The sequence below is a fragment of the Maylandia zebra genome, linkage group LG7 (assembly GCF_041146795.1).
Source record: "Maylandia zebra isolate NMK-2024a linkage group LG7, Mzebra_GT3a, whole genome shotgun sequence".
Lineage (NCBI taxonomy): Eukaryota > Metazoa > Chordata > Actinopteri > Cichliformes > Cichlidae > Maylandia > Maylandia zebra.
Genome location: NC_135173.1, coordinates 23,405,441 through 23,418,061, shown reverse-complemented (window position 1 = coordinate 23,418,061; position 12,621 = coordinate 23,405,441). Strand labels below are relative to the sequence as shown.

The window sequence follows — 12,621 nt, the reverse complement described above, 5'->3', positions numbered from 1 at the left end:
TTGAAAAGGGAAGCTTATTAATTGACAGCTGTCTTGCCTTCACCTGCACCATTTGGATATTCTAATGAATGATGGTCACTAATTAAAATGATTTATTTAAATTGTTAATTCTCACTGTCTAGAAACGTTCATTGTGTCCATGTGTTAATATACGTTCACTTTTTATGTGTTCTACAAAAATGTATTATTAGTTTTATTCGTGACATAGTTCACATTAAATTGTGCTAAAAATATATTTTAAAAAAAGAGCGGGAGAGAGGAGAGCTAGAGACGGAACTATAGTTTCACATCTCGGTTCCAGGTAGGATTTATTTTCCCTGTTACACTCTTGCCATGGCTGACAGCGCTACAGCTTAAATAAAAAAAAAAAACCCATCTTCTCTTAGTTCTGTAGATATGCTTTAGCGACCACTTGGGTAAGTCATTCAAGTTTTTTTTCCCCAACATTAGTTAGTCCTGGTATTTTCTTACGAAGTATGACATTTAAAAAGTGTTATTTAAAGTAACTTTTTGTTACGTATACTGAGCACCAAGCTAATCAAGTATTTCAGTTAAGAATAGCCAGTTTACTATCGAAATTATCCTTTAACTAAAAGGGACAGAAATTATTTCGTTTAATTATCGAACAATTTATTAAAAGCTGCTTTGTTCAATTTGATGGCTGCATATTTTATTCTCAGAAACCTTAAGATTCTACGACAAATCCAACAAATTGTGCTTTTCATTAGGCACAGAGGGAAAAGAACGTAGTACAACTACCACTCGAACAAAATATATAACTCACAACATCTGATTACGCATCACAAAGGACTGCAGCTCTGAGCAGCACTCCACGCACTCACATAAAGGGAAAAAAAACTGCATGCAGGGGTAGACATTGATAAGACATTAGTAGGAGTGCCATTCTCCGTTCGACTTATAGAGTAGTATTTGGATAGTGGCAGAGTGGATTTTAAATAAAATTATGAAGACGTGATTGAAATATAGATTTTTTGGATTGTGGTAACTATACAGAAATTACAGCCATTTTTTATACAAAGTTGCTCAGAGGTTAAAAGGTAATTGGACAAATGGATGATAAGCAGTTTCAGGGCCAGGTGAAGTCTGTTCTCTCATCTCATGATGGACTAAGAAGATAACATTTCTGGAGTTGTTTCCTTGCTTGCATATGATGTCTTTATTCTGGAACTCTCAATATGTGGTGTGAAAGAGTGATGCAAGTGTAGAAAATTCTCACAGAGGTAGGTCTATGGATCTCAGTCAATGGTGTACTTAGAGTCTACAGTCCAGAGTCACCTTCATGAATGTAAATTTACAACAAGGTGTAAATCACTGGTTACACGTAAAAACAAGATCAGGCTTTGTCCGAAAACATCTAAAACAGCTTTCACACTTAAGCTAAAAAGAATTCTGCGAACACATAAAAGCAATCTTAACCAGAATGACGGGAACAGAAGAAGAGAAATAACTCACGATTATAAGCATAACACATTATCTGTAAAACATTGTGGAGATAATGTTATTGTGTGGGCACGTATGGTTGCCACTGTAACCGGGTCACTAGTGTTTATTGTTAATGTGACTGCTGGTACATATAGCAAGATGAATTGTGAAGTGTACAGGACTATACTCTCTGCTCATGTTCAGCCAAATGCGGCAAAACTGGTCAGGACTTGCAAATGTATGATGAGCCAAAATAACCCGCAAAAGCAACCCAAGAGTTTTTCAAGGAAAAGAAATTAAATATTCTTCAAAAGCTGAGTTAGTCAGTCACCTGACACTTGGAGGAAACTTTAAATTACTGATGACAAAGGTGAAGACTGGGAGACCCACAACCAAGCAGCAATTGAAGGTGGCTCTCAAAGGCTGTGGGTTCTAGACTTAAGACAGTCATTAACTATAAAGCAGTATTAAAAACAGTCCTTATGTTTACAATTGTATTAATTTATCCAATTAATTTTGGGGGGCTATATATACGAAAAACATTTAAAAAGCTATAACTCCTAAATTTTTAATGCTGTATTTTTGTTAAGCCCCTTGAATTAAAGAAGGAAATCTTGATAGATGAACTGAACTCCAGTGTGGTGTTGTACAGGTGGGAGAATATTGTCCAAATACTTCTGGTTGTAAAAGATCTTTATCAGTTCTGATATTGACTCTTCATGATTTGTTTTTGTCTCATTATCTCACAGTGTTGAAACTGCTGAATAGAATAAAGGCTCACATGCGTGAAAACGTTCCACTGTCAAATGTTTGACATTCCCGTTTTGCAATGTACAGCTGTCAAAAAAAACATGCCAGCATTGACTAAAAAGCTTGATAAGCTTGAGATTAGAGTCAGGTAGCTAAGATAATCTAGAACTGGTTCTTAGTTAGGAACTGTTCTCGATTCTTCCCTAATGTCACTTTGTGTGAATTCCTTTTTATGATATGGCGTGTACAGAGCCAGTTTCTGTGTTCAAATAAAGAAATCCTATAGTTGTGAATGAATCTGTTTCTCTTCTTTCTCACATCATAGACTTGATGTGATGTCAGATAAGCGTCAGCGTGCCAGAGTTCAGGGCTGCTGGGCGAAACAACTGCCAAAACACTCAAGTCCAACAGGTAAATCAAAGTGTAGTGTGTACTGTGAAATGCAGGATTTGCATGCTTTTGCCAGCTCAGGTCATTCATAGAGGTAGATAAAAAAATATATATATATAAGGAATTTTCTTCCTCTCTTATGAAATACAGTTATGTGTTTAAATAAGTGTGATAAATTGGGCTGACATTTACGTAGGAAACAAGATTTTTATTCTGTTTTTTTAAACAGGTGCAGGCCCAAATTGCAATGAATCCAAAAATGCCAACGTGGCCTCTGGTTCTTGGGGTTTTGGGCCTCAGAAAACAACTAAAACCTTTGAGTTTCTCCAGCCCTCCCAGGTAGACTGTCCACGTGAAGAAGTCAAAATGAGTCTTTGCTGCCAATAAAAATGAATGTGAGGATACTACTTTTTATTTTTTTTTCCTTTATTGCAGCCAATTAGAGATGTGCCACCAGAGAAGATGATAGAGTAAGTTACTAATTTCAATCTTTACTTCCACAGATTTGTTTTTATGACAGATAACGTTTTTAATCACACAATTTTTAAGGTGGCTTAGTGAGTCCTCTACTACATACTTTTAACGTGATTCATTTTGTTCTGGTCAGACAGGCAGGTGATTTTGAGATCAGCCATGGACCATCAGGGGTGTCCAGGTGTGTAAAAAACAATTAAATGGAAAATAGCTGAATGTGTGTTTATTGAACATTGCACAAATCAGTGCCTGAGTTTTAAATCCACTAGGTGGCAGTGGTCGCATAATAAATATGCTTTTTCTTAATAAAAGTCATGCTTTTTACTTTATGGTCCCCAGTAAAACACATAAAATGAGCTTTGTTTTTAATAATTAAGTATATTTCATAACTTGTGCTTTATTATATAGTGGAAGGTACAATTAGGCTATTTTCACATAGATTTTTAGCATGTCAATTTTGATTTTATTGTTATTAGAAAAATCTGATTTACAGAGAGACAATGTTATTGTAGTCTGTATTTTGTTACCAAGGTTCAGTTTGAATTTTAGCAGGTCATTTTGTGAGCTTAACAGAATGGTTGTAGTGGATAATAAACCAAAAGTAACTGTCAGTCATTTGATTTTGCTATTTGATCTGGATGTTGAAAAATTTTACTATTTTACACAAGAGCCTTTTCCCTGTGTATTTAAGGTTACACGTTCATATTGTTAAGGAGGAATTTTATGCCTTACAGAAATAATTGGAATGCCCAGACTTTAAACTCTTAGAAAACCAGGGTAAAGTACATACTGTATACTCTTACTTTATGTTTATGGGGATTTAGTCTGTGTCTATTTATCTTTCATCTGTCGAGGCTGCGGCTGCTGCCTGGATTTCTCTCCCCAGAAGAGGCCGACTGGATGTTCAGTAAGCTGCTTGCAGAGCTTCCATGGTCCCAAAAGACCAACTACAGACAAGGTGAGCACTGGTTTCTTAACAGTGTAAACTAGGTGAAATGTGAGTTTGTGGTTTGTAGAGAGGAGCGTGAAGAAGGATTCCCCACTGCAGGAAGTTTGCTGTTGGATTCAGGTTTGTTCCTGTTTCATGTATGTGCAGTGGTGACCTTTTAAAACAGTTTTCGGTACATGTATTTTAAAAGTACTTAAAGATCTCTAAATAATAACAGAATACTTTTTGTTGGCAATAGATTTGGGTGATTGTTTAATATACTCTTTTTTTTTTTAAATTATAGCTTTTTAATGCAAAGTTTTCCAAATCCAACTAGGTGCCTTGCTCATGTGGTAATTTGTGTATGAACTTTATTTTGAAAAAAAAGCTGACACTGAGAACACTCACATTGTATTCCATATACGGTGACAGACGATATACAGGGGAATGTGCTGAGATGAAGCCAGACTTTGCCTCACAATCGTCCTTTTCTCTCAGCTGGCTCTTGTCCATCTTTTGTGCAATTCTGCAGTAGCTACACAGCAAACAAACAGAATGATGAAGACAAGTGGTCATGATTTCCAAACACTCACCACAGACACAGGGTGTGAAATCATCAATGTTTGGGTTAAGGAAGAGTGGAAAAAGAAGTGGTGGCTGGCTCTTTAATGTATCACCACTCCTTCATTTATCCTGCCCTGCTTTAAAACAACCTTTAAATGCACTGACTCAGTTTTTCCGATCATTTGGTCTCACAACTTTGAAATGGATACTTTGAATGGGTTTGGCTTTTGCTTATCTTTCTGGCATTTGAGAGTTGATAAATAATAATGTAATAATGTAATAATTCAGCACCATAAAAAGCAATGGCTGCTCAAGAAGTTTGTTTTGGTTTCACCGTATTCTGATACCAGACGGCTGGCCAAAATACACCGAAGGCAAAAAATTGTTTCTTGGAAGAGAACTATTGGTTTCCCAAGAAAGGGAGGTACACTCAGACCCACAGAGGAAGACAGAGAAATTGGATTTAGATGTTTACGTGACCCCTGTTAGAAAACCAGTGACAAAACAGGCGATTATTGTACATGTTTGTTAGACACTGAAAGAAAATCCAGTAAGAACAAATTTGTCAGTTTTCTGCCCTGACTGAATTGCCTTCATCAAATTACTGACGCAATATAGAGATTGATTTGATGGTTTACTCTATGAAACTGTCCACAGGCAGAGGTCTGGATTGGGGTTTGAGTGGTTGAGTGTTTTATACTCAAAAGACCAATCCATCCATTTCTGCAGTTTATCTGGGTCTGGGTTGTTGTGGACATCAGTCTAAACAGAAACACCCAGACCTCCCTCTTTCTGGCCACATCCTACAGCTCTTTAGGGAGAATACCAAGATGTTCCCAAGCCAGCCAAGAGGTGTAATCTCTCCAGTGTCTCCTGGGTCTGCCTTCTCCCTCACCTATAAGGTACCCATAAGGCATCCTGGTCAGATGCCCATCTCAAATGGCTCCTTTAGATGTGGAGGATCAGCAGCTCTACTCCAAGACACTCTTGAAGGGCCGAGCCCCCCATTCTATCCCTAGAGCTGAGCAAAGCCACGCTATGGAAGCTTGTTTCTACAAGTGTACCCACCCCTGCCTCTCACTAAGGTGCAACTCCAGAGTGAAACAGAATCCATCCCCTCTCCAGGAGACTGGTTGTAATTGTGTGTTCAGGCAAGCCTTACCATATCTAGCCAGTATCTCTCCACCTGAAGCGGTAGCTTAGACTTCTTCGTGTTCATGGGAGGTGGTGTTCCATATACCCAAAGCCCGTTTCAGCAAGTTTGAATCAGACCGCCAAGTCCCCCGCTTTTGACTGCCACCTGATTGCCTCCACAAATCACCACATCATTGTGGTGGAGGGGTTTGTGTACTCTGGTGATCCTAGGTCCCATATTGTTAGGGCATTTTGTCCCTGGTAGGGTCTCCCAAGGCAAATTGGTTCTAGATGAAGGGACAGACGAAGTGCGATTCACAAGACCTTTATGTAGGAAAAACCAGTGGGCCAGTGTACCACACTCAGATTAGGGTTAACGGAGCCAGACCCGAGGGTGGGCCTTGTCAATGAGCATCTGATGGTTGGGAATTAGCCTGCAGTGCTGGTCAGGCTCAGCTCAAAAGAGCCACATGGACACATTTCCTGTGGACCAACCACATGCAGGAGGGACCGTAGGGGCCCGGTACAGTGTGCATCAGATAAAATTTCTGTTATTAACCCGGAAATACTAGCACAGCTCTTTTATTTAAGCTTTCAAATAACCACGTTATTTTTTTGTGTGTGTGTGCACTAAGACTGGGTATCAAATATCAGCAGATTTTAAATATTCACAGAAATGTGTCCCCCACTGTGCAATACCAAAAAAAACTTTTGTCTCTTGTTTAATCTGGGCAATTTCCTGATCTGTTTGGATGTGTGCGTGTATTCTGGTCCAGGTGAAGCATACGAGGAACCCAGGCTGACCTGCTGGTATGGAGAGCTCCCATATACCTATGCTCGCTCCACAATGGCTGCAAACATGCAGGTTTGACAACTGTAACAAAAATGTGACAGAATTTTTTTTTTTCACACAATCTCTGGCAAAGTCTTTGGTTTGTAGTCTAATTGTAGGGAGAATAAAAATTGATCTAAACAGAGTGAAATATTTGCTTTTGTTATATTATTTTAACATTGAGTCTTTCATTTTCCTCATTCATCATTCTGTTTTTCTATCCTTTTGTCATACATTCATTTGCTGAACTCTGCGTATTGTTCTTGCTTTTTCCTCCAAGTGGCATCCATTGCTGGTAAACCTTTGCAAGGCAGTGGAGCATGCGACTGGATGTAGCTTCAACTCCCTGTTGTGTAACTTGTATCGGGATGGCCATGACAGCATTGGCTGGCACAGTGACGACGAAGCCTCATTGGGTCCCAAGCCAACTATTGCTTCTCTTAGTCTGGGCGACACCAGAGTCTTCAGTCTCCGCAAGCAGCCTCCACCGGTGAGTTAGCTCACTGGGTTTCATTCTTAACTATAATAAAAACAAGATGAAAGTATTCTGGTAAGATGAGATCGTCTCACAACTAACTTAACTTGTGAAGAAAGGCAAGACGAGTTGGGAAGTGATCCAATCAGAAGTAATCTCCTTGTGCATTAAAGTTAGATGGACACATTTGATCTGCCTCAGGAAACAGTACAACTTGGGAGGAAGAGTGAAGCAGATTAATGGACACATTTCACATTCGATGCCCAAAAAAATGAGATGCTTTGCAAACTGTGTGAAGCAAAGCATCAGCATTAGGTGTTTGCATATAGACTGAAGATTAACCTTTGGACTGCACTGTGTGTTTTTGTCCTTTAGGAGGAGAAGGGTGACTACACTTACGTGGAGCGGATTCGGATTCCTCTGAGTCATGGCACACTTCTGCTGATGGAAGGAGCCACACAGGACGACTGGCAGGTAGGCTCCACCAGGCAGGCAATAAAGTTAAGCCTTGATTACGCTCTCCAAGCCCGCTAAGGTTTGCTTAGGGCTGAGTGATGTAAACTTTGTCATCAAAAAGTGAGTGTGAGTGTAATAGTAATCGCTACTAAGCTGCTGGGTCTTCAGTGAGTATGACCAAAGCTTTATTCAAAGAGAGTCCAGCTACAGGATAGATTCAGGCAGAAATTAAAAATACTTTTTATTCAAAAATGTCTCCCTTTCAGGTGCCGGGTCATTCGCACTACACCAGGGGTGTCTCAAGGGCCAGTTTCCTGCAGGTTTTAGATTTGTCCTTGATCCAAAACAGCTGATTTAAATGGTTAAGCATGTCTTGAAGTTCTCCAGAAGCTGCTAATGAACTCATCATTTGATTCAGGTGTGTTGACCCAGGGTGAGATCTAAAACCTGCAGGACACAGGCCCCTGAGGCCTGGAGTTCGATACCCCTGCACTACACGTTGCCAGATTTATTTGTTAGCTAACTCACATTACATATTAGAAATCAACTATACACATATTATGAGTTGGTTCCTGTGTTCCATTTGTAAGGATAAAGTGCAGAAAAATGAAAATATAAAACTCACATATTATTACTTCAATGTTTGGCTTAGCTGTTGGACCTAATTAACCTGCTTGGTAACAATGATTTTATCCATTATACTATATTTACTGTCAAAATGAACAACATACATCTTCAGATAACAGAAGAACACTGATAGTTTGTTTTTAAGGTTCTTTTCAGCCTGTTTTACATATAGTTTTGTACTGTGATGCTTTTGTAAATTATCTTTCTTGCACAAACTAAGTTATTATTAAAACAGCAACCTTGAAAAAAACACTTCTAATGAAACACTGGACATTCACACTGAATAGTCTCCTCGCTGTTGTGCGATAGAGGAGTGTTAGTGCTTCTGACTCACCATGTGAGCATATAGATGTGTGGTGAAGGCAGTCAGGTTCCTCTTGCCTGGACAACCAGTAACAAGGATGAATGGAGAGGCCTGGAGAGAAGAGTAAGGCTTCAACCTAATGAGAGTCTTCTTTCTTTTCTTTTCTTTTTTTTTACGATCAAAGTCAGAGCAGCCAGATTTATATGAGTGCAAGGCTCTTGTGTATGTAACAGAGAGAGTAGCTGGGTTCTGTTGAAAATAACTGGATCACACTCAGGTATGAGAATGAGTTATTACAGCATATTACAGCTGCTTGAATTTCATTATGGCCAAATCTGTTTGCAGAGCAGGTAAAATGGGCCATGCTGTTTAGGTATCTTTTTAAACTTTGTTCAAGGATGCATAGCAAAACATAGACGCTTGGAGAGACGCTCACACTTGGCTCTTAATTCCTATGAAAGCAATAAGGACACTTTCATATTTTCACTGGACTATACAGAGTTGTGTGGAGAAAAAAAATTCCACCTGACTGTACATATATAAAACGGTTTATTACATAAGCAAATTTAAACAAGTTTTGTCCACCGCTAGAGGAATTCAATGATCAAAACAATACCACTGATATAAATCAGGACGGGCTCCAAATGGAGCTATCCTCAACTTTCCACTACACAATGTTCACTTACTAAAAACTAAGTGAGGTGAGAGAGTGAGAGATACAAGTTGGGGCAAGGAGATGAAAAAGGTTTGAGCTGAAAGAAGGAGAGGATAAGGTCACAGGTGTTTTATGACGACACCCTCCTGAGTAACTTAACAGGGGCTTCATTACTCTCTTTCAAGAAAAAGATCACTTCAGACATTAATTCTATCTCCATTATTGCAGTCATGGTTGGCCTAACAAAACCATCTGGTTCACGGAGCAAGGTTTAGAAGTGGTGGCTAAATATTTAACTAAACCCATCAGTCCTGCTAAAGTACTTCACGTGTTTGAAAATGGATACAGGAATCATTCTGTGTTTACGTAGCTCTTTTTTTCTTTTCACACTGTTGTGTATAAGCAAACCTTGCACCTCCTTCTCAGATTTTGATGGAGGTGTAGTGGTGTTTCTGCCACTTGTGTGTGTCGTTGAGTCCACAAGCTGCACAAAATGTATGAAGGCCATTATTTTCTTGTGCAAAAGGTAGTAGTGCTGGCTTTGCACAGGTGAATAAATCGGACTTTTCCATGTCTGATGGTGTTTCTCCGGACTGTATACTTGTGTTGTTGTTCGTTTGTTTTCTCAGATTTGTCTATTATCACTTTACACTCTTTTTTTCTACATAGAACAAAATATAGCTGGCCTAGCTCATGGCTATTCATGCATTTCTTTCTTTTGATTCTAGTGGAAAATTTGTAGATGTTGCCCATTAATAGAAACTTAATAGAGCAATACTTGCCCAAGATTGTTAATTGCTCATTTATTCTTTCATAAAAATGTAGTGTAACTTTTAAATATGTTGCTTATGAGTCTCTCTGTTCCCACCAGCATCAAGTGGCTAAAGAGTACCATGACAGGGGCCCACGCATCAACTTGACCTTCAGAACTATCTACCCGGAGCCAGAGGGCCAGAGGCCGGGTACCAAAATGCGATTCACAGCCAAGTGACTGTAAATCTTCCTCAGAGTCGGGTACTTGAAGCTGAAGAAACTCTGATTCTACATTTCAAACAGAGTGCTAGATCTGAGGTGTGAACGGCTCTGCTTGGATTTCCAGACTGTGTAAGTGATTATTAATATCAGTGTTAATATCAGAGCAGTCAAGATTATCTGATATTAGTATTATATCAGAAGAGCCAAATGGCCCCTTTTACAACAATAACAGCCACACCAGCCCTGTGAATGAGAACAAGTTCCAACAACATCCATCTCTTTGGTCTGAATATTGCTTTGGTGAGTTACGTACGTTTATTTGATTTAACTTGACCTTTTGTTCAATTTTCATTTGAGCCACATTTTTTAGGCTGAGTTTTAGTTTGAAGCCAAAATGTGTGATGTCAATAGTACCATGTTATTGAAAAGTTTGTCCTAAAGCAAGATCTGAGTACTCACTGTAAGGAAATGTCCTTTAAGTAAATTTACCTAAAGCTTTCTATCTTTGGAGCTTTTTATAAAGAGCTACCACAAAAAGAGAAGAATGAAGTAAAGTGGCCACAACCACTGAAATGCATTTTATTTTTCTTTTGAATAAAAGTTAATGAGTCTCTTAAAGAGCGAGTTCATTTTGCATTGTTGCTGAAACATGTTCAAAGTCAAGGGAACACTACAATGTTAGATTCTGGAATTTATTTATTCAAATGAATGTATATTTGGTAATAAATCACTGGGGATTGCTGGAAACCTCAACTGTTCCTTTCTCTGTTGTATGTTGTGGTTCAGCTTGTTTGGTTAAAAACTCTGAGTTTGTTCACATAGAGATGACGGAAACTGGGTTTTCCATTTCAGAAAAAAGACAGATCAGGTCAAAATAAAATCTGTACATTCTCCTTCTTTATAGGACTGACTGCACTGACATTAAGGCAGCTGTCAGGTTGTCAGCAGTTCCTCCACAATGAATCATTTACCCTGCATTAGTGTAGCAGTCATATATCTGTAGGAAACTTTAGACATATAAGACACTGAGCAGTGATCAGTCTTTTTTTTTTAATTTTATGAATTCTTGGAGTTTATTGAAATAACTGATCGGTTAAAGTTTGGGAACCAAAACTTGTGTTTCCCATCTCAGAGTTAATCAGGTCAGGAGTTTACAGGTGGACCCAAAGTTTGTTAAAATGTTTATGCATGTGTGCTATTCGTTGATGGTTCTCATATCAGCACCTGCTCCTGCTTTTGAATGAACATAAGTTCTAAAACCTGCAAACTACACTTCTTCTTTGGTAAATAAAAAAAACTTACAGGCCCTTTTTTGTTGTTTGTTGTGTTTTCTGTCTGTCAGGTTCTGTCCTGGTTAATTTTACGGTCTCTCAATATTCACGTCTCTGGAAACCTGGTTCGGATTAGGTTCACTTCTACCCTTGTACCATCCACCATCCGTTGCACTTGTCAAAGGCCAAGAATGCATCTACTTTTCACAGTCATAAAACCACTGATGGAGCATGTCTATTCTACATAAAAAAAAATTTTAGACACAGCATCTGTAACATTTCTGTTCATTTTTTCAGATACATGAATGCTACCTTGATGAGGAATTGCTTTTGTGTCTTTGTATTCGATGAAAGCATCCAAAATGAGAAGAGGCATTAAAAACATGGTCATGCAAATGATACAGGTATCTCAAATGCATTACACAAGGCAGATTCACATAGCCAAGGATGCACCAAGCAGCACACAGGGAAATGGTATGCTGCCATCCATGTCACTTTTTGGAATTGTTGGCAAAGTCCTAAAGCTAAAAGTTTGACCCTGTGTGGTTACAGCTCTTACTGAGCTTTCTGTATACTTAAGCTATCTTCCTGATTTTTTTTGTTTGGACATAAAACTACTATAATAATAAATTAGGGATACATTCTGTGTATTAACATTTTACTAGTAACTTTTTATGGAAGGATTGTTGTCCTGTTGTTGAATGAGAAGGCCCAAACACAGGACACAGAAGCAGGTTGAACATAAACTGATAATAGATAATAGTGAGCCTTTTTTGGCCGACTCAATGAATCCACAAGTGTAGCCCAAGAATCGTGAGAAAAAAAGGAGATGACAAAGCAGATTCTCACAAAGGGAAAGAGTTTGTACATCCTCATTTCCTCTCCACACATCTTGGTGTGGCCCACCAGACATGCAGGCATGCAAGCAGTGGAGGTGAAGGAGAATTATCCTTTATCCCTTTAAAGCCAAATATCTCCCCCATATACATACATGCACACATAAAAATGAAGACCAAGGAAATTAAGAAAAGCCTTGTTGATATATAAAGTTGTATTTATACAATGAAACACTGACAGAAACAGGCCACAGGTAGAAACAAAGAAGACAGACTGCAGACAGAGAAGATACAAGGCCGCGGTGAAAAGAAAGGGGGTTAAAGTTCTGGTAACACATAAGGAGAAGCGATTTCCGAAGAAGCACAAGAAGTGAACATTAGAAAGACAAATGCAGACTAGAAAAATAAAAGCCTTAGAAACACAGAATATCAACAGAATCAAAACAGCAACCAAACCTCCACGAACAGTAAGAGAAACACACGTGGACAACAGTCACACATGGACGA

At 38.8% G+C, this 12,621-nt stretch overlaps 1 protein-coding gene across 1 annotated transcript; it reads left to right on the top strand.

Annotated features, from left to right (window-relative positions):
* The first annotated feature begins 302 nt into the window (after window positions 1-302).
* alkbh3 (alkB homolog 3, alpha-ketoglutarate dependent dioxygenase) lies at window positions 303-11,314 on the top strand. The gene is made up of 10 exons (XM_004564520.6): window positions 303-416; window positions 2,519-2,604; window positions 2,813-2,922; window positions 3,019-3,053; window positions 3,191-3,238; window positions 3,912-4,015; window positions 6,460-6,548; window positions 6,796-7,005; window positions 7,366-7,464; window positions 9,904-11,314. The coding sequence occupies exons 2-10, from the start codon at window positions 2,529-2,531 to the stop codon at window positions 10,021-10,023; spliced, it is 891 nt and encodes a 296-aa protein (XP_004564577.1). The 5' UTR covers window positions 303-416; window positions 2,519-2,528; the 3' UTR covers window positions 10,024-11,314.
* The last annotated feature ends 1,307 nt before the right edge of the window (window positions 11,315-12,621 follow it).